This window comes from Neltuma alba, unplaced genomic scaffold (assembly GCF_004799145.2).
Source record: "Neltuma alba isolate B1F8T4 unplaced genomic scaffold, ASM479914v2 tig00003638_pilon, whole genome shotgun sequence".
Taxonomy (NCBI): domain Eukaryota; kingdom Viridiplantae; phylum Streptophyta; class Magnoliopsida; order Fabales; family Fabaceae; genus Neltuma; species Neltuma alba.
This window is the reverse complement of record NW_021633366.1, coordinates 21635-44188: the sequence shown is the minus strand read 5'-3', so window position 1 is coordinate 44188 and position 22554 is coordinate 21635. Positions and strand designations below refer to the sequence as shown.

The 22554-nt window shown below is 35.4% G+C and overlaps 3 protein-coding genes across 5 annotated transcripts; all 3 read right to left on the bottom strand.

Moving 5' to 3' along the window:
- Positions 1-2793: 2793 nt before the first annotated feature.
- Positions 2794-12113, bottom strand: LOC114742093 (ultraviolet-B receptor UVR8). 3 transcript variants are annotated; one of them, XM_028930358.1, is made up of 16 exons: positions 11620-12113; positions 11119-11195; positions 10567-10645; positions 10229-10288; positions 9980-10081; positions 8727-8820; positions 8224-8266; positions 8064-8109; positions 7893-7939; positions 7683-7782; positions 7543-7597; positions 7371-7437; positions 6567-6603; positions 3645-3724; positions 3193-3289; positions 2794-3037 (listed from the first exon to the last, which is right to left on the bottom strand). In XM_028930358.1, the coding sequence occupies exons 1-16, from the start codon at positions 11873-11875 to the stop codon at positions 2904-2906; spliced, it is 1374 nt and encodes a 457-aa protein (XP_028786191.1). In that variant the 5' UTR covers positions 11876-12113; the 3' UTR covers positions 2794-2903. The 3 variants fall into 3 exon arrangements, 2 of the variants coding, with proteins under 2 accessions (XP_028786191.1, XP_028786192.1); XM_028930359.1 differs by having other exon boundaries at positions 2896-3027; positions 11620-12112; XR_003739830.1 differs by lacking the exons at positions 2794-3037; positions 3193-3289 and adding an exon at positions 5854-5947 and having other exon boundaries at positions 3644-3724.
- Positions 12114-13896: 1783 nt separating this feature from the next.
- Positions 13897-19666, bottom strand: LOC114742092 (sister chromatid cohesion 1 protein 1-like). The gene is made up of 20 exons (XM_028930357.1): positions 19614-19666; positions 19269-19337; positions 19116-19174; positions 18973-19017; positions 18825-18844; positions 18662-18738; positions 18305-18425; positions 17855-17930; positions 17697-17772; positions 17379-17488; positions 16162-16232; positions 15929-16084; positions 15496-15661; positions 15278-15357; positions 15027-15195; positions 14822-14897; positions 14493-14611; positions 14298-14391; positions 14084-14196; positions 13897-13979 (listed from the first exon to the last, which is right to left on the bottom strand). The coding sequence occupies exons 1-20, from the start codon at positions 19664-19666 to the stop codon at positions 13897-13899; spliced, it is 1833 nt and encodes a 610-aa protein (XP_028786190.1).
- A 2053-nt stretch (positions 19667-21719) lies between these two features.
- Positions 21720-22136, bottom strand: LOC114742091 (uncharacterized). Its single transcript, XM_028930356.1, has one exon. It carries the CDS (start codon positions 22134-22136, stop codon positions 21720-21722), a length of 417 nt encoding a protein of 138 aa, XP_028786189.1.
- Between the last annotated feature and the right edge of the window lie 418 nt (positions 22137-22554).

The window sequence follows — 22554 nt, the reverse complement described above, 5'->3', positions numbered from 1 at the left end:
GATTTGCACGTATGGTGTGATATCAAGTAAAATTAGTTTAAAATAATAAATAAGTATATTTCTAATTTTAAATGTCTTTATAATAAATAAGAAAATAATGAATATATATAAATGTAGAAAGAGAGTGAGACGAAAAAGAGAGAAAAAAAAAAATTAAAGACAATTAGAAAATATATTATTATATTAAATGTTGACATAAATTCAAATTAAAATTTATAAAATGAATCAATATTTATTTAAATTTAAAGCTTATAAATAAAACTGGATGTAGGATGATAGTAACAGTTGATGTTAAATTAAGAATAATTTATTTAGAAAATAAGTTAAAAAATCGACTTTATCAAGTGCATAAATTAAATATGACTGGACTGTAGGTTTCAAAATAAGAGATTTGAGAAAATTCAATTAATTTCAAAAAAATTATACTCCAATAATTTATTCTGTTCCGGATAGACAGTGTAAGCATTGCTTTTAAATAACAATTACAATTACTTTTTCCTTTTCAGTTCATGCACACAGCATACTCTGTCTTCTTCTTCTTTTTAATTTTTTTGTCCAAAAAAAAAACTCCTGTTCCTTCTGCTTTTTACCCGTTATAACTCATCAGCCCTCCAACCACCCACAATTCATGAAATAATGTAGATGTTTGTTACAACAATAAATATATGATGTATAGTAAACATTGATTTTTCAATTTCCATAATGTCCGTCAATAAATGCATGGAGTACACTCGTCCGTTCTGAAATTTTTTTTTGACGTGTTTAATCTCAAGCCTTAAGCGAGAGCTTGTATAAAAATACTGTTCAACAGTTAAGTTTAGAAAAAATATTCAAATTAAAACTAAAACTCCCAGTGTAGTACAACATAATCTTTTTTTTTTTTACCAAAAGTAAGATATAATCTTGATTCTAAGAGTAAAACATTTTTTCGGAGAGTTTGTTCAGAGTTCCCTCATTTTCAATAATTAATAATATTAATAATTTGGAGGAAAATGGGAGGGTCCCACGGTGTCGTTTTTTTGTTTTTTTTTTGGTACAAGTTTTTTTCGTTTTTGGTTTTGGGATGGATTTGGCTTGGCCCCCCGTCAATCTATGCATCTATCCATGGTAATAGCTGTGACCATCAACAGTGTCTTCCGTGAAACACGTCATGCGAAAGACGGCGAATAGGGAATCATGAGATCGCAACCGTCCAGAGGGAGTGATCGGACGGTGGTGATGTGAGGATGATGTAGACCCCGGACATGTCGGTGTCAGCGGGAGCGTAGGATCGGGACCGAGAAACACAGCCCGATTAACGAGGAGCAGAAATTACCAATTACCAATACACACTCCATTACTCCTCTTCCAACCAACCCCCTCACATATTTCACAATCTCACATTTAATTTCTTTTTCTTTTCTCATAGGCAGCCAGTACCCAGTTAGCCGGTAGTACCCTCCCCCTCTCATGCCCATAAATAATAAATATAAAATAAATATTACACCTATGCCCATTAACTTCAGAGTCAAACCCCCAGACGAACATCCGACGGCTCAGATCCTCCTTGCATCGTACGCTGCAGGCCTTGCCACGTGATCCCATTTAATGCTCTTTGGTACGATGGATTCATTGTGGGGCCAATCCCCGCAGAGACAACAGCACGTGGACTCCAGGGTTGTCTTCACAGGTGGGGTACGTGGGGGACCACCATTGGTTCCAGATGGAGTTTCCCTGTTCATGTAGGGACCACCCTTCACCACCACCCCCCGCCTACTCCAATTATGGGTTAATCATAATGCATTCCCACCAACCATACGAATACGAATCTACTACGATACGATATAACGCAATTCCCTTGCGCGATATATCGCGCCTCTCCATTCATGATCTGCTACTAAAATTATCAATATTCTATACATTTAGATAAAGAGGGTTTGACTAACTCTAATGCTTTTCAGGAATATTTTTTCGCAAATCGAAACAAACTCCTCCACATATTTATTTCATATACTGTAAAAAAACTTTTAAAATCATGATTTATTTTTACCCAAACACTTTCATAAACTAAACACAGGAAAGCCAAGCATTGGCAATAATCAAAAGGAAGGGTGTTGAGATGGTCTCAAAATCTCAATTCTCGAGGCATAGACTAACAGGAAGCTATGTCCCAATGTTTTGACTTATCACTGCAGGCATTTATTATGCTTTTCTTTTATGTATGAAGATGTGTGCATGTCTCCATCCATGGAATCCAAAGATGTTTTTAGACAACTTTAATGCAGCGTCTGAACTGCTTTCACTCCTCACATAAAACTCATGATCCCCCCGCCGAGCTTTATGTTTTTAAAGAACATTTGTGTTGTGATTGCATAATCACAACATCAATAACGAAGTAGTAAGTAAATTCCTTTGACGAAAGGAAAATGAATTTATAGGGGAGACAGAGTTGTCACTGCTATGCTATTACGCAATTAAAAGCAGATGATACCGAAATAAAGTAGTAATAAACTCAAACTGAATACTGTAAGATATGCCCACTGTTCGAGGTTATACCCATATGCTTAAGCTAACATGAGCAGAAAGATCCATCCAAAACATAAAAACGGAAAAGAGGGTACCTTTTCAAACCGAGTGCTGGAAAGCATCTGCACGTAGCGTGACCATTAGCAACGCATGGGCTCCTCTAATTGCTTCATCATGAGTAATTAGAATGGCGCCCACTCAACCGTCATTCTATTTTGAGGGGTTAGAGTCCAGATCCCAAATATCAAACCAGGGAAAAAAAAGTAAAAGACGGATAAACCATAAAACTGAAAATAAAATTATTACACAATGGAAGAATAATATGAGCTATCCGTCTTTTTTTTATAATTATTATTATTTCCAGAACTGATCTACACAACTCGAACATCATCGAACCTTTATTTACATATACATTGCATGTTCTTTTCTTCCTGTGAAACAAAAATAAATACAATATATGGGTATGCCTCACTTAAGTTAAGCCGCCACTTCCTAGAGCCTGTCGTGTGTGTAAGAAGGATCCTGTGTTCATCTGGTGAGATTTATGAAAGATACATGGTAACATAAATAAAATGAACAAATGCATGGCATCGCTGCTGTGTTCATGTTTGTTTAATTTTGTTGACTATTGGCAAGTAACCATATATAATTGGGGCAGCCAAACCTAGGTATATTCAATTATAGCACCTGTATGATTGAATCCACATGAAACTTGCACTGCTTTCATATTCTCCTCAATAGAAACCTTTGTTGGATTTATGTAGTCCACGTCACTTCCGTGACCCTGAACGGAAAGCATAAGAAGTCAAATCATATTGGCAGACAATAGCATACATACAAAACCAAACAAAAAAAAAAAATGACTGAAGAAAGAAAAGTGTTAGTCTCACTGTAATCCGATTAGACATTCCCTACATATTACAATGTTTAGAATGTCGAAAGCTTGCCTGCATGCTTATTGGTGTGGTGTATATTTGGTAATTACAAAGAATTGTTTATTTGGAGAATGACACAAGGAAATTCTTGAATATGTCTTGTGACCCATGTCTTAGTAGCATCCATAATGTGTGTGCACGGGCATTCTTCTCAAGAAATATCTAATAAGAAAAGGCATTTAATTATGGCATGAAGAGACAAACCAGTTGTCCACCCGAAGAATGTCCATCCTCGGAGAAAGTCCCATGAGAACCTCCCCAGCCCCACGTAAAGATTTTTCCTTCTGAAAAGACAACAAGGAATTCAAGATGAGTAACAAAAAAATTTAGTTCTCTCCAACAACAATACAACTCAAACGTCAAAAGCACGTGAATCAACCATCAAGAGAGCACAAGGAACAAAATATCAAGTTTTAATGATAACAAATAAGAAGTTAGATCGGAAGAGAGTTGTCTCTTCAGTTGGGCGCTCAAACAGATGGCTAGCTATAACGTGAGGTCCACCGAAAGGCCACTCCTCTAAGCAGAACTCGACAAAACTGACAAAACCCAGGGTTTAGCATCTTTTACACTTTTCTTTAAAAAGATTAATTACTTTCGCAAATAACCCAGAGAAAATGATTTTGAGTTTCACCACTAGGTAGGAAACTTTGAGTGATGACTAACTCCAAGTCTTCTCCAATTTATTGTTGGGAAAAAAAAAACAAAAGAAAACTTCCATTCCTAGCACGTCAAGGGGGATCATGAGTATTCATGGATATAACACAGAAAACTAAACTGCCTAAAAATACGAAATCATTTTTTTTTTTTATTGCATGAACTTATTCCTTAATTTTCAAATTTTTCGGGCACTCAGGAATTCCAAATTCCCAGCATGAACGACAGGAGGACTTAATGGCACTTTGAGAACGTAAATATAATCTTGACTTCTCGTTTCTTGTTGCCAATGGTTTTAGGCATTAATCTTCACCTGTGGATACTGTTGGAGTCCGGAAAAGCACAAGACATTAGAGAAATATAGGTGAGCTTTCCTCAGGAAACTATACAAGTGGGATTGACGCCGTTGTTTGACCCAAGATCTCAAGGAATTAAATTGAGTCCTTTTTACTTGTACAACTTTCGTCTAGTCCATTTTAACTCAGTTTAGGACTTGTTCCACTTACACTTGAACCCAACCTATACCAGGTTTGATCTCTTAAAGTTTTCAATATTTCAATTCCAAAATATGCTTAGAAAGTCTTGACCTCTAAATTTTTTGCACTTTTCCTGAGAAAAAATTAATTTATCCTTACAGTTGTTTGTCTCGTTTGTCTCCAAACTCTTTCAACAAATCAAACTGCTTTCATCAATGATTTGTTAATGCTACTATTTCCTATCGTATCTACAGAAGTCCTTTTATATTTTTCATGAGTATTTTGGTGCCTTAAAAACTCACTATTTGTTTCAATTTGATCTTAACTTTGCTTTGTTTAAATTAAATACTTTAACTTCTAATTTACATCATCTCTGTCATATTCTGTAAGATACTTAACATTCCTACTTGACATAGGCACATAGCTTACATGGCACCCACATGTCTGTTAAAATCTGATATAGCACTAATAATCTCCTAGGCAGCCAAGTCAAACATTTTTCTCTCCCTCTTTCTCATTTTTCCTTATCTCCCATCTCCATCCTTCCATTTTCAGGTCATGGTGGGAGAGCAGAGGCCAAATGGCCAGAGGAGATCTGGGAATTAACCACCGTAAGGCCACTACATCAACAGTCTCAAATGGTTAATTTCAATTTACTTAAATTTAAAAGGTCAACACCCTCGTTGGAGAAGCATATTGAGTTAAAATTTAAATTTACATTAAATAAAAAGACTCACAGAGACTTTATACATGTTCAATTAAACATCCATTAAAACCAGGAAAGAAGGGGGGAAAAACGGATCAACATAGTAACTTCACTTGGTCTTTAAACATATCCTAATGGTACTCTATCAAAACTTCTAAGCATAAACATAATTAATCCAAGACTTCAAAACCCTCACACCTGCCATTGAATTTTTTTCCTTAAATTTTTATTTTGACAGCATTTTGGACATGATTCATCTAGAACTGAACGAAGCTCAAAAGAATCGCCCCAAATCCTACGATGAGGCTTTGATTCCAGATTATTCAACTACTATGAATTAAAATAACTGAATATGAACATAAAAAAGGAAATACATACAAAAGGGAGAATCAGCTAGAGATGAAAAACGAAGACGGAGATGGTGGCTTACCATAATCTCTAGTACAGCACATTAATTCAACTTAAATTGTAGGAATTGCCACCAAGACCACAGAAAGTTAAAATGGAAGAACCAATATAGAGAGAATGAAAAAGGAGGCAAGAGACAACAAAGAAGAGATGGAGAAAGTTTGACCCCTTGAGTTGTCTAAACCGGAGTTATTTGTGCCACATTAGATTTTGACAGACATGTGGATGCCATGTAATCTTTCTCAACTAGATCTAAGCACCTGATGGAATAGAGAAGACGTGAAAATAATTAAATTTTTTTTTTTTTGGTCCGAGTAAATTAGACGTTAAAAGATCAAATTGAAACAAAACAAAATTAAGTGGCCAAAATATTAATTGAGCCTTTTCCCCTCTTAATTAATATATCATTGTATGTAATAAAATATATCACAAGTTGCACGATAAACCTTAAATGATAAAATTGAGTCACATTATTCATAAGTCTGAACATTGTGTTTCAGTTGCATGGGAGAATGTGTCTACTTTCATAATAGGTCAATTACAATGCACCACAAGATCTATAAAAACAACTTGATTTTATTTCCTATGTGTTGCATGAAAAGATTTTTGTTCATAATATATATATTGAGTTTATATACAAGTAGTGATAAAAGAATTATAAGTATTGCAAATTACACAGTAAAAATTATTATGGGCAGAAGTAACATGCATATTACCAAAGGATACACTAATAGCAATAATGAAACATCAAAATTGATAATGTAACATACCAAGATAAGAGGGAATAAAGATGATGTCAATATATTATCATACAAAATTCTGTAACTTCGATTTCTATGAAATTATCTTTTCCAAGAGGAAGTGGCGGAGGGGTCTTACCAGAAATTGCTGCCGTATGTTTCCAACCACAGGATATCTGAAATACGAAATGGATAAAGAGTCGGGAAGTTAAAGACATGAGTTCGATACTGATTCGATTATCACATGTCAAACATTTTTATTTACAGTTTATGCAGCAATTGCACCCACTGCCATTTCACGTAGATAACTCAAAGATTTTGAAGGGTAGTTAAGTGTTGAATCAATGCGCATCCTATACTTTGTTTGCATTACAACTGAAGTAACATAAGATCATCAATGGTGCCGGAGAAAAAATGCATCAAGGTAAGTCATTAATATTTGATTATTTACATGCATTTATCTGGCACACAAACAGGTTAACTAAAAATGCATCTGCTTCACTGATAGAATGCAGTCATAACACCAATGTACAAAGCAGATATCGGAAAAAGATAATGCAAATTCAAATGGCAAGTTCGTTCTGAAAGGCCCAGCTACTCTATGTGGCTGATTATTAAATATAGCATAAAAGATCAGCAGTTACACAAGAGTATCCCAAGTTTTACTTCCCCTTGAATTTAGTACCAGATCATTCGTAAGAAAATGACAAATTCTATCAACCAATGCAAGCTAGCTATATTAAAATAACAAATTCTATCAACCAATGCAAGCTAGCTATATTAGAAAACGAAGTTCAATATTAATATTAAGACCTAGTGCCCAAAATCTTCTCTGATCTATCATATTGCATACCACTATCTTTGCAACTTTCTTAACCATATTCTTGCTCTTCCCAACAAAATCTCCATGAAATCAACCGTGAGGATGAATAACGGTACAAACCTGGCTAACAGAGGACTTCAGGAACGGACCTAGAACCCTTTCAGGTTGATGAATAACATCTGAGGAACTAGAAATTTAAAAAAAAAAAAATGAAGACAAGCATGAAGATACAAAAATAGAATTTAGAAAAAGGAATTGTTCAAGCAATCAATTCAAAAATTCAAGTAGTTACCCAATGCCAAGGCAACCATTTTCATTTGAACCCCAAGTGTAAAGCTCTCCAGAATCTATAGGGAAACAAAGAATTAAAATGAAACCATAAACAAGATCACTATATTAACACATGCTTAATCTGAGAAACTAATGAATTACCTGTAAGCACACAGATGTGATAGCCACCACATGCAACTTCTTCTGAGCATGGAAGTTCACTAACCAATGATGGCGTTGCATTAATCATCCCTCCAAAGCGCTAAATATTTTGTATAAAACATCAATACTCATTATAGGTATGTACGGCAAAATATATGATAAAAAGATGCAAGCAAAAAAAAAAAAAACAAAATGACTTGTCAAACATACCAACTTGTCAATCCCTTTTTCACCAAATATGAAAACAGAACCATTCTCTGCATAAAATTACATGAATGGAGATACGATCAAAGGATAAATGGAGGATAGAACCAAGGTTAGCACAGATTAGAGAAAATATGTTTTCTAAATAATGGGGGGAAAAACATCATCATCAGATACCATCTGTACAAGCCGAAGTTTGCAATCCAGCAGCTACATATGTAACCTAGGCATACACAAAGATAGAGGCCAAAATAAGAGAGATAACAATTAATATCTTCAAGCTAATACATCCATCTTGGAAGCAAACAACATTAAAATATTAAATTCAACAGCACACCTTGACTCCTGCAAGATCCTTTATAAGCCTTGGTGTATACTCACTGCATTATTCAAAACATGCCATAAAACAAAAATAATTATTGACATAGCCATTTCAATGGAGATGTTTCTTGTGATACCAACGGTAGTTATACTAACTCTCATCTTTTCTTTGACTTAAGTCTTGTTTGGTATGAGGAAAATGGAGGGGAGGGGAGGGGAGGGGAAGTAAAATTTTAATTAGTTCCATTTTAGAAAATTGGAGAAGTGGAGTTAAAAGCTTTTAATTAATTTTTCCTTACTCTTTTATCTCACATCTTCTCTTTATTAAAATTTTATAACCCCACTTCTTGAATTTTCTAAAAATCGAACTCATTAAAATTTTCTCCTCTCTTCTCCTCCTTCCATTTACCTCATACAGACTATTAGTTGAATAAAATAGAAACTAAAAAAGAAAAAATATTTTAATTAATACAACAAAAAAGAAAGTTATCCTTTTAAAAATAAAGAAGAAGATGTAACCTGTTACTTCTTAAGAATCCCAAAATGCTGGACTCGTGGCCATGACCAAGTTTACCAGATCCTCCCATCCCCCAACTTAGGGCCTCTCCTCCATCTAAGAAAACAAAATTTAAAGATATGAAGGATCATTATAAGGCAATATGAGGACTCAAACACGCTATATGAAGTGAGTAAGAACAGATTTAGTACAATTAGAATTAGAATTAAAATCAAAACATGTGATATAATAGCACTATGAAGGAAAAAAAAGCCAGCACAGATCAAGAAAGAATTAAGAGTACCCATCAATCATTTTGAATTTGCAGCCTATACTAGACAGTATCTTGATGCAGTCTTCACCAAATCTAAGGTAAACATAAAAATTTTTTTGTTGGTCTTGGCTCAATGTCTATTTTAGGACCCAAGTACATTAGCATTAAGATTTTCTCTGTGAGGTCAACGATTTAAGTGAGTAGTCAATCATGGCGGCATCATGTTGTAGCTTCATACATCTAAATAAGAAGAACGAAAGCGATGTTCAAATGCAGCCCTCTAACCCCTCTTTTGTTTCCAGAATGAAATCCAAAACATAACTAAGTCCAACAGTGTGCAAGATTTGCATGGCATTATTTGTATTATTTTGTGTAAATCTACGTCACAGTAGTCATGTGAATATGACAGCTTACAACTTACTGTTTGCATCAGGAATATGGCTCACGGGAACACAATAGTACATTGCCATATCCATGCCACTATAAAATCATTTGATACTCCCTCTAAGTCCTTAATATAGAAGCTAGTAGAGAGGTTGGATTCGGTCCCAAGCATAAAACCTCAGTCTACTTTGTTTCCTATATTTATCATTTTTCTCCAAACTAATTTACTTAACTGATAATTTGATATATATAATCTAATATTACACAAGGATATTGTAGGAAAATCAGGTCAGGTCACATTTATTATAGTTAACTAATTTATTTAGCATTCTTGATCTACTCAAATTAGTTAAGTAGCTCTTATATTAAAAACTAGAAGTAGTAACTTTTTAGTTCCTACTAGAGAAAGGTTTTGGCTTAGACTGGTTGAACCAAAAACCAAAACTCCAAATCCATTTCTACGTAAAATTTCAGAACTCTGATCTATAAATTTTAAACTTCTTCATGTGACAACTTGAGACTGACACTGCAATCTCATCTACAACATTACCGAAGTGAAAAAATAAATAGAGAAAACAACCTCAACAACAAACAAACCAAGGATGTTGAATTGCATACCACTAATAGCCAACGAATGCTCTGAACCCAAAGCTGCCATTTTAATCTTGATTCCGTCCAAGAATTCCACTTTAGTTGGCAGAGGAACTACAGATTCAGCTCCTGCGTTTCACAAGAGGAATTACATATTCAAATCAATCTGTTGTCTTCAGCTCTTTTCTTATGAGTGCCTAAATAGCTACTGCTAGTAGCAGTTTCAAGTTTAAGAAATTACAAATAAGATGACCAAAGATAAGGTTCTGTTCATACTTTTTCCAAGTCCAAGCTGTCCGCTCGTGTTCCTTCCCCACATGTACAGTTCTCCATCCACTGAAAAAAGAAAGGTCATATTCTGATATCAAAACTCATTATGGGTTTCGAAAAACATTCGTTAGTTATCCTTCCATTGCAAGATTATATTGGTTAATTTCAGTGTTTGAAATATTGAATTTCGAAAGTCATTACATTTTTCTATCTTTTATTGCTATTCTACAGCAGTTTTTCAATTGCCTTTGAAAACTGCCAACCAGTTTCAAATATTAGTGGTTGAGCCTAGTTATTAATGGTATGGTTGATAATAGCATCTCTAGAAATCTGATAGCACAGACCTGTAATTGCACATGAGTGACTATAACCAGCAGAGATTTTCACAATTTCCTTCTTCAATCCAAAAACCTGAATTGGTTCCTGCATCAACATGAACAATTAAGGAATTTATTTCCAATAACTCAGATTGGGGCAGGTATGCCAATATAAACTAGGGGTGTGTGTGTGCTGTGTGAGTGGTGAAGAAAGAAATAGAACAAACATCAAATTGGCAAGAGGAATGAAAACACATGAAATCAGCAAAATCTAGCAGACTAAGCTCTGAAAGTTGAGAAAATATGATAATTTTACCATGCATCCACAACTATATAAATTCTGAGAATAGCAATGGTAATAGCGAAAGTGTCACATGTGCAAAGTTCATAGCATTTTTTTTCTTTCACCAAAAAAAGGGTTCATAGCATTTTCTTATCTTTTAATTATAAAGTTGGAATTACTGAAAGAAGAGGTGATTAAGAGGAAAGTGTCTTAAGAAAAGCTGAACAACAGCACAACCTATTACGAATGTGAAAAGTACACTAAAAATGTACAGGTATGAGATCTAGAAGTTCTACCACTGAGTACTGTTTACTTTCAGATATGCCGAGCTGTCCGAAATCATTAAGACCAGTGGCATAAACACGTCCATCATCTGTGACAGGAGGATAATTGTGAGCCTCTCTCCGACAATTACATTGAATCTTCAAAAGTCATCAACAATTAAAAGACTGTTACATTCTAGCCATTTGACATAAGTACATTTGTTCTAAAGGTTCTAGTATTCAACAAACGGAATAAGTCATGGAATTCCTCAACCATTTGGTATAGTAGACGGCCTGTTGTTTGCAATTGCAAAAAGAAAGTTACAGCAGAACATCCAATGATAATGTGACATTCAAGAAAATTTTGGGCTAAAAAGCACTTCTGAAGAAGCAAATTACCGGTGCCAAATATTTGCCTATGACATCAAGAGGACAGCCGTTTTCTCAATTAGAAAGGATAATAATATTATTGAAATTACTTCTATCACAGAGAATGAAGTTAGTTTACTAGCGAGAGAGTAATGAAAGGAGAACCTGTTAAGAAGAGAGTATGTGCACCACCACAAGCAATGGCTCTAAGGCTTTGATTATGAAACGCAGAGCAAATCGCAGGTCTCCACCGAGAATCTAAGCTTCCAAGACCCAATCTCCCATAATCGCCATTGCCCCACAGCACGGCTGACCTCTTTCCTTGGTCACTAGCAAACGATCTTCTCAAAAGCCCTAAACCTAACTCCAGTCCAGTTCTGAGTTTAAATTTCGCAAAATGGAATCCAATTCGATGCCTCATTTCGTTATCTTTTTATTTTTCGCTCGTAATTCAGAAGCAGTTCATGGAGAATCAAGAAGAATAGAAGACAGATGATTTTTCTAAGTTTCAAGAAAGATCACAAAGAGAGTAGATCTCAGATGATCGCGAAGTGATTAAAGTTAAAGAAACAAAACTGAACAGAGAATACGAGAAGTAACAGAAACTGATGGCTTACACCTGTGCAACGTCTTCAAGTTATGGCGGTAAGTGCAGAAGAACGTAGAGATGCTTCCATTTGACCATTTTAGCCCTCAGCATCGAATTCCCTCGGTCTCTCTCGTTTTTTCTTTACAGTCAAGGTAAATAGGGAGGATCCTTGCGTTATTACTCATTGGTCATTTTCGTTCTGACCGTTATTCATTGGTCATTGCGATTTGCGAACTTACAAAAAATAGTTTTTAAAATAAAATCCAAGGATTAAAGAAAAGCAAGGGAAAGATAGCTTGTTCTTGAGGATAATTTGTTCTTGAGATAAAAGTAAGACAATACAGTTATCATCAGAGCCTATAGAATTGAATTTTCCCTATTTATCACATGATTATTTCTTATTTAGCCGGATTTTTCAACTTTTATTTGCGCCCATCAATTACTTGTAGAACCTGCTGGTAAAAAAAATTAACTTGTAGAACCTTCAGAATTGAAATTTACGTTGTTTTTTGTCATGATTATCTTACATATTGATGTAATTGATAATTGATAATTATGGCAAAAAAAAAAAAACAGATAACTGATAATTCGATGCCGAATGATGTGATAGTTAGAAGCAATAACCGTCAATTTGGAGGCTCGTAGCTCTGTTTTTTTTTTCAAGCATATTTTTTTTTATTAGAGATAATTTTATTTGAGACATATCGAACACTGAACGTGGACACCTCTTTTTCTACCTGCTAGGCATAAGTAGCATCATTATTTTAGTTATAGGCTAGAATTCATCTTTTTTAGCCCCAGTGAGAAATAGAAACTTTCATTTAGAAAATGAAAAACGTGAAATGATAGTCATATAAGCCAACCTAATCTTTCATCACTAACCACCACTGAATTCAAAAGGGGTGGATGATCAAAGATCCAAAAATGAGATGCTATGTCATTTCTTAATCTAGCTAAACGAAATTCATTACTATAATAATACATCTTTTCTGTTATATTATTCATTTTTTTGGCTCTAGGTACTTATTACTATGAAGATTCAGGTCTTTCTTTGAATTTAAATCAATTTATAGGACTTTGTTTGTCAATTGACGGGGAAAAATAATAATTAATGATTCATGTGTGAAAAAAAAAACTCAATACCACGTAATTAAGCACAATAAAATATAACGTATACATGATAATTTTGTTTAGCAACCCCTCCCACCAATTTAAAATATATTTTTAATGTTTTTCCAACATTTTATTTAGTTTAAATTTTATCTTCTATCTTCTAAAATAGTGCTAACGCTAATTTCTCTTAAGCAAAGTACATGCGCCAAATGAAAATAATCAAAATATTCACTATAATCTTGAACATATGACAGTAGATATATTTCAGGCTACGGTCCCTTTTTTTGGTTGAAAAGCTGGAATTATGTTAAAACAAGGGTGTAACCCCATATGCAGCTATAACCTCAAGTACTAACTAAAGCTAACAGCTAGCAAAATAAAACCGAAGACCGCTAACCAAAGTACTAAATAAGAGTTTCAAGAGAATAGAATTCCCCGGCAGAACAAAACGGGAAGGATCTCACTTGAAGCAACCGCAAGAAATGTGAAGTCTTCGTCTTGGTTATGCGCTATACGTTAAGAAGGATAATTAGTGGCGTAATTAACGTCCTTGCAGGAGTGCTTGAGGCTATTTCGACCAAACTTTCTCGTGCAGAACCTGCGAGCGTGGATTGGAGAAGTATAATGGTGGACATCCATATATGTGATTACCTTGCGTTCTTTCACCTTAGTATATATATTTTTAAGACTCGTACGCGGAATTAGGAGAGACATAAGTGAGGAGGCAGTCCAACCTTTCATCACAATTTTGATCCTCTAGAAATGAGGATCTCCCCATAAGGCATCTTTTGCTCCACTCTCAGGGCATCACGGGAAGCAAGAACTATATATCCACAACATAGTGACAATCGATAATCTATCGGAACATGATGCTAAGAAATACCAAAATATCAAAACGCGAATGTGAAGCAATATGTATGAATATACCACAAGTCTGGTAGAAAAGTAGGGCGGCTGATTTCCGAGTCATTCCAGCTGCGAGGACGTCGAGGGATTCCACTTGAGGAGCTCCTGGCGTATCAAAATGAGCTTTTATATGCCTGTTTTGTATTCAATTATTGTAGGAAGTATTCGTTAATTATTTATTCTACCGAAAATTACTTTTATTATGGGCAAACAAATTCCTAAAATAGAATCATACGTTCTAATAGAATCAGTCATGTTGTCCATAGGATTCTTGAAGTTCACTTGCGCTTGCGTTTGCGTTTGCGTCCGTCCCGTTTCCACTAATAGTTCTGCAAGTAAAACTCGTGAGGCTGCCGAATGCACCAAGTGGACCCTCGCTATATAACATTTTTAAATCATTAATTAGAAAATCTTTAACGAAATAACATACCTGGATCAGGCGTAAGACCATAATCAGACAACCTAGCAAACTTGAAATTCGCATTCTCAGCCACTGGCTCGAGGCCTTTGCTGCTGTATCTAGATGGTGAACGCCTTTTCTTCTTTAAACTGTTAACAGTTTAATTAACCCCAAGATTTTGAACAAGATCAATTCTTTAACTCTAAATGGCCATCAGATATCAAAAGATAGAATGATTACTCATTTTTCTGGCTAAAGAATGACCAACCCTTGAAAAATAATCAACGGTTTACGCGGTATCTATTTATCATTTTAGTTACACAACCGTTTGTTCATTAGCCATTCGATAATCTCATTACCTGCCCATAAATAAGTCTGAATCTGAGGAGAGACCATGTTCGGATACCGATCTTGGAAAGTACTCTGCACTATCTCCTAAAATAATACCGGAAAGAACAAATTAACTAATTATACGGCATGTCCTCGAATCATAAACGAGACAATTCAAGACCTAATTTAGAGTAATGGACGACCGAATAACTGAACCAGACGTAATAGATATACCAGAATTTCTCGACGCAACCTTAGGAGTAGCGGCTTTAGGCGCTCTTGAACCATTGTCAAGATTAGCCCTCAGTTCATCCATGAATATTCCAGTATCAAGAACAGTGTCCCGTTGCTTCTCTACGGAAGCTAATAGACCGTCTGAACCGCTGTGAAAGTCTTCAACGGGCTTCCCATTGCAACATACAACAGAAATAAGTGAAATTATATTTCTAAAATGAATAAATAGAAAGTTGATAGATGTAGCTTACAATTCCAACAAAATCGTCTTGATGTAATCCTGGAGGTGACGAAAATGAGGGCTCTGGAGGCTGGGGTATTGAAGTCCTTTCTACATTGAATTATGATGGTAAGGTTGTGCAAGTTGTTGGTGACAACTGATTTAAAACGCTCCCTCGCCCGCCCCAAACCCCCGCCCTCAAGCACACGCATGGAGACACCAATAAAAAAAATTAAAAATTACACTGACCTGATGGTGAGTCTTGGGAAGGTTGAGTGCTCTTATACCATAACTCTAGAATAGGAGGCGGATAATATACATCTCTACTTCCACTTGTAAATAAATTACCGATTAGCACAACCGGTGGCAGCTCCATGAGGTTAGCTATCTTTCTTTTAGATATGATATCAGAGCGCTGCAACAGAGAAAGGAAACAGGATTGTATTGCATAAGTAAGTAATTAGTTAATTATTCACGCCATCCCTTCATTTCATCTCCAATGTTTACGATGTTAGACTCTCCGCTCCTCATGAGAGATTTTTCTAATAAAATAATGCAATAACAAGTTATCCAATTCTTCATCTGTGAATCTCGACTGTTTGGTTGAAACTAAGAAACTATACATGATCCCAACGCAAAACATATGGAAAGATAGCATACTGCTGTATATTAAATTATGAACCTTTCTCTTCCTTCCTCTTGAGACAATATCGGAAGCATTTTGCAGCCATGACTGATATAAATGAACAGGAATGATGGTTTGTTCATAATCCATTGCATTTCTTACTGGTTGTCTTCTTTTCCTTTTCATAAGGCCCCGTCTTCCCTGTTCCTGTTTCATTTTCACCCAACGAGTTGGTCATTTTTCCTTTGCCTCAGGTAGGGAGATCACGAATGGATAAGTGGTCATGCTACCTGTCTTTCTTCCATGCATTGATTAGATTGCTGATTGACCTGGGATCCTGGATGTTGGTCTTGAATTATGTCTGTTGCAGAAAAGTTAGATGGACAAAGCATTTTTTTCAAAGTTGGCAATGGTTATTTAATCTAAGCAACATATGTCTGGAAGTGAATAATTAACAGAGTTGGGAAATGAGTCTCCAGCAGGAATACCAGTAACAGAAAAGAATGCGTGCATGACTAGAAACAAATAGTACCATGGAACAAAATCTTTGGTTCAAGTTCATCAAGAAAGGGCATCCTGATCAGACGAGAGGAAGGAACGAGACTATATTACATTCATATAATAGTATCTTCGATATTTCGGGAAAAAAAATCTATACTTTCTTGCCACAAGCTATTCCGTGGGTAATAATACAGCCACAGTGCTTTCCCAGAAACACATTCAAAATAACAAGAATTGACTACTCACTCCACCCCGGGGGGCAATAACATAATTCCTACAGAAAGATGTCACTTTTGAAGCCGGAACTCATCAATTCGGAGCTGAATTTCTTACAAAAATTACACTACCAGTTGAAGAAAATTAGCACTATTTATTTTACCTCACTTTTGGTTAATTGTTATTCAACTCCTACAGGAAAGAGACACGGCGAGATGTAGGATTGCTTAGGTAGTACAGGCCAGGTATTTTGGTCTAAAATTTCTTGCAATCCTAATGCTACAAGTGACTATTAGTTCAAATAAAATTTCTTTTAATTCCCAAGCATATGATTTTACAATTTCATACAGGCAGACAGAACCAATGGAAGGAAGAGACAACGGCATAAGAAGGTGAGCATGGTAAACATATTTACAGAATTCGGGTTTTGCTGAGATTAGATAGCACAGATGTCCTTCACAGCAAGCAGAAGCAATTTTGTAGTGATGTGACAAGAAATTTTGCTTGAATAAATTAAATTTAATCCTGTTACTATTATAACCTTTTTGGCTTAGATGGCGGTATTTTGCATGAGTTTGGTTGATGTTGCCTGGGCATATAAAATAGAAATTGCGAGAAGAAATATCACGTGTAGATAACATAAATATGTTATCTACACGTGATATTTCTTCTCGCAATTTCTATTTTATATAGTTTACGTTCCTTACATATCAATGATTTCAACAAAGCAGGAAAACTGCCTTATGGAAGATTTTATTGTTTATAAGCAGACAGCAGTTGTTTCAATCACCTCCTGTTGGATCAGCTTGATGGGGAGGAGAGGGTATAAGGGTTGGAATTTGAGTGTTCTCTCCATAAGTAAAGTTTACTTGCGTTTCCTCATCTCCTTCAATATCAAACCTGCCGCAGCATTCACAAAGAGTAACGCATGAGGTGATAATATTACAAATTATCTTAATGCTGGGTTCATCTAACTAGACAATAGATAACAGTGTCCCAATTGTAACGAACATATATAGTACAATCTTTCGCCTCAAAATGACAAGATGGAAAGGTGCTACAAAGAAGAATACATGTAAACAAAATAAGGACAGCAAAACGAAATAACCTTTCAAAGCGATCGTATGGATCCGCAGCTTGGAATGATTCAAAACGTTCAGTTAAGGTAATATTCTCTGCGTCAGCTGAGAATGATGAGAGTCAGGATACGTGCACATGAACGAATTGCACGGTACGTAAATGCTAAGAAGATTGAAGTAGAAAAACCTTGATGAAAATGTTGGGATGGATCTTGCTCCTTTGCTTCACTAGAAACGTAGGGTTCGTCCACACTATCAAGTCGCTGCAAAAACATGAAAAGAAATTTCGTCAATCAGCTCCGAGTTGTGTGGGGGATTTCAATCAGTGTTTTAGAAAAACTCCTTCACCAATCACCATATTGTGACTACCCTTAAAATCACTTTTCTCCCGCGGAGTTCATCTTTGGAGGTCTCAGTTAGTCCCTCGGGTAGCAATTTCTATTTTTATTGAAAGAAAATTCCCAATTAAGTCGTCTAAGTCCGTTTCCCAGAGAGATTGTTACTCGCATGCTTATTAAATAACGCAATAAGTTACGACGATAAGGCGATTATCATAAAAATGATTTTCATCTTCTTTTACATGATAGGGTAAAACCATCCAATATAAAACTCCCAAGTAAATAAGTGATATAGGCACCATGGTAATGTAGGCCGCATGTTGAAACTCCATTGTGTTCACCGTATTAGAAAATCGAAGGGATTGCTCAATGTCTCCAACATTTGTCTCTTCATTCTCAGGTAAAGTAATAGACTCTCTCCTGCATAGGAGACAAGGCGGACAAAAAATATAGGAATGAATATTCTACAAGCTGACCGTCTCCAAGCCTTCCGTTCCATTAGTTCCATCTGAAACGTGTAATTATCTCAAAAGCACATGCTTTAGCAAAATCTCAAAAGCACATGCTATTGATTAAGTTGTGCCGTTATTTTCCATACTCTAATCTACAATTTTAGAAAGAAAAACGAAAAATAATTTGGAGAAAGAATGACTGACTTGGCCTTGGATTTTCCTTTAGGTAGTATTGTAGGATCTGGGACTGTCTTCAATTTCCAAGCTGAATTTATTTCAAGCTAAGACAATCGAAATGGAGAACGTTTTAGTTAAGAAAAGGATTAAAGGGTAAAGCAACTGGAAATATGCGAGTTGAACTTCGTACCAGAAGACGGGTAACATCATCTGCGAACATATTTAGACAAGTTAAAACAGAGAAAAATTAATAAAAAGAGAAAAACAGATCAAATATTATTATGATTGAGTAGTGATCCTCCGAATTGATAAACAGCTAAAAGGGATTCACAGGTTACCGTAAAGAAGCTTCACTTTCCTTTCATAAACAATCACAATTCCTCCTGAGCACAACGGCAATGAGAAGAGATTTCCTATCAATTGATACGGAAACGAAAATTATCGCAGACAGAAATTTAGAGAGACAGTGTGTGCGCGTTACCCATGAGAATTCCAGAGAGTCTAAGAGCCATGGGAACTGATGGATTCAAAATCTCTTCGCTGTACAAAAAACAGAGGAAATAAGTTCAGAGAATCAGTCCCATAAAAAATACGTCAGTACAAGAAGAGGGAAGCTCAGATAACTGATTTTTACCAGATCTTAATAATATTAAGCTTGCTAAGCCCTTTTCGGTTTATCTTTGCGTGCATAGTCGCGGCCATCCTTAATCAAGAACACAAGGACAAAGAAGTTACGATCGTATTTACTCACTTGCCAGAGAACCCGGAGTTAAAATACACTTGAAACACAGACGCACAGTGACTCGCGTAGGAGAAAGCACCATAATCACAATCGACATTCCACATTGTTTCATGAAAACAGCAATAATCGAAAACTGAGAAGCTTAAATGTCAAACTATATAGTAGAGAACGCATACAACAGTAGCAGCAGCAAGGTCGAAGTTCAAATAGGAGCAAGAGACAGAGTGAAAGGTATACCAAATTTGACCGAGCGGAGCCTTGCGAGCCAGAAGCTGGTGAGAGTAAAACATGGCGAGAGACAGAGAGAGCCAGGGAGATATGTCTCGAAAGGAGTTTGGAAGAGTTGAGCTAAGGCTATGTTCAAATGAAGAAGGCAAACAGAAAAAAGGGGAAATCGAGAGCATGCAAAAACTCACTCCTGTTGCGACCCGCCAATGCAAGCAGCGCCAGCGAGCAATACACAGAGCTACACACGAGTGCACAAAACTTTCGTTCCTACCATACATAAAAGCGGAATCCACCTGGAATTTCCCAACGTTCTGAGGGGAAAGGAGCACGACTTGTTGGCGCGACGTTGGTCGTTATGGTGGGGCCCACAATAATCGACGACGTTCTCCCCTCGCTCACACAAATGGGCACAGTGGATCCGTTGGGAAAAATAATTGCATATCTTCACATGCTTATGACACCTTTTTCAGTTTTATACATAATACATGAATATGTGTGTGTGTGTCTACATATATATAAATATATGTATATATGCATGAATCATGTAAGCATGTAAATAATAATACCTTAATATAAGAATTATTGCCTTCGGTCCTGATTTATAAGACCTTGTTTGTAGACTACAAATAAGATGTTATAATTAAAACCGAAGGTAATAATTAGGAGTTGAATTTGGTTATAAATATAATAACTCAATTCACTTTGTTTTTTATATTTTCTCATAATACCCATATTGATTGCAATAAGTTTTCACCAAGAGATAATTTCAATTATTCAATGCATATGATTGAAAATAATAGTTTGGAGAGACCAATATACATTTGTGACTATTAAGAATTGGAGATAGTGCCAAATAGCTAGTCTATTTAAGTATTTTCTAGTACTTTCGACCTTAATATAAGATCTAGTTGACTAATTTGAATAGATTAAGAAAATTAGTTTAATTATTTGTAATAAATAGATATTGTCTTTCCTAGGATATCCTTATTAATCAAGTATATTGGTTAGAAGTACTATTATTACAAAAACTACCTTAGAAAAAAATACATAAATATGAGAGATAAAATGGATTGAGGTCTTATATTTAGAATCAAAATAAAAATTAAATGAGCTCTTATATTAAGAAGCGGAGGTAGTAATTTAGAGACACCAATAGATATTTGTGACTATTCAGAATTGGAGAGGTAGTACCAAATAGCTAGCCATTTTAATTAGGACTCATTTGCATAGTCGACCAAGGTTTGTGTATTAGCCCCAACGATATATGGGATATTTCTCTTTTTAACAGAAGTTCAAGTTATTTACCATGCGTTTGTAAAATCTTGCCTGTCCATCATATTTGCAAACGTCAAATTTCAAATAAACCTAACGTAACTTTTGTTTTTTGTCTTTTTGGGAAAAAAATTACGTATAATTCTAAGAAAGAAAAGTAAATACGGATAAATTTTCTGAATTTTATTTATATTAATTTCTTTAATATCTGTTAATTAAATTAGTTAACTAACCTGTAGATGAGAGGATCGGCTCAAACTGTCCGTACCTTTTTTCCAATGTCGGATTGTCGGCTAACAACGCAAACAAAACAAGGGCAACAATATCTTGTTTTGGGGGGAAAAAAAAATCCCACATAGCATCAGGCCTGCTCTTATGTTCTTCAAACCCGCCTTCAACATGCTTTTCGGCCCATTCATTCGTGGCCTTTGCCCGTGATGGATTGAGTTCGAATCTCATTATTGATAGAAAAATTTTGTTGATAAGTAATATATAAATACTTCTGTAAGTACTCTTTAAGTGTGAAGGCCATGACCTTAATGAGCCCTCCGGACCCAATTCATATAAACTTTATTGTATAAAAAAAATCCAATATCTCATAACGTGATAAATTAAAATTCAAATCCTTATTAGGAAATGTGTCTAAGCTTAGTTTCCAGCAATATCTTAATTAAACATGATTGTTTTCAACGGGCAGATACATGTGCTTATAAAAAAAAAAGCTCCAAAAATATGGAAAGCCAAGACAAATATGAAAGATCTATTTCCTTGTTGATATTTATTCATAGGATATCAAACACACAGATCAATGCGTATTACATAAATATTTCATGAAGATAATAATTAATTGATAATCCAAGTATCACAGTAATATGTAATCTGGGAATTGTTTGGATCAACCCTACAAGGACGGTCTTGCTTGATACTCCAAGTACACTCAGTGAGACAATAGGGATTATCCCTCAAATCCGAGTATATTGGGAAGAAATGGTCAGAAGCACCTTCCCATTTAAACGTACAATTAATGGTAGGAGTAACTTTGGGATCCAGACTGAACTCTTTGACCTGGTTGCTACCAAGAACGCCGGCCACCGTCACGATCTTGGTTTTATTTGCTGCATAATATGTGCAACTTAGGGTTAGGGTTTGACCCTTATCTAAATTGTTCTCCACCCTCGATTTAGTTGCGTCGGAATAATCTGATGCTATCAGAAGCACTGAAACTGCCAGCAGGATGGTTTTCATGAGATTTATAGACATTCTTCTTCTTCTTCTCCTATCTTGATGCTTCTCAGAATATTACTGTCTCTTTCTTGTAGGGAATTAGGTTTATGCTTAAGGTTTTGCAGAATTTATACTACGGCAAAAGATCCCGTTTATGGTAAATGCTTTATTACATATTAATTTGGAATCATTTTGAGTAATGGAAACTTGGGAAAACAGAATCAAAAAATCACGGTGAATGAGGGATTGTGTTGGATATATATCCACATGCACTTGCTTGTATTTTAATTTGTCTCAATTTTTTTTTTTCAAAAGCAAGCATTAAACACCGTACTAATTTTAATCACGGATTATTATTTTCATTTCTTCTAAAAGTCTCATGTACATTTCCCTTTTCCACATAAAATAGTTCAACTTTAAAATTCTTTCTCTAAATAGTCTCTGACTCTTTTGC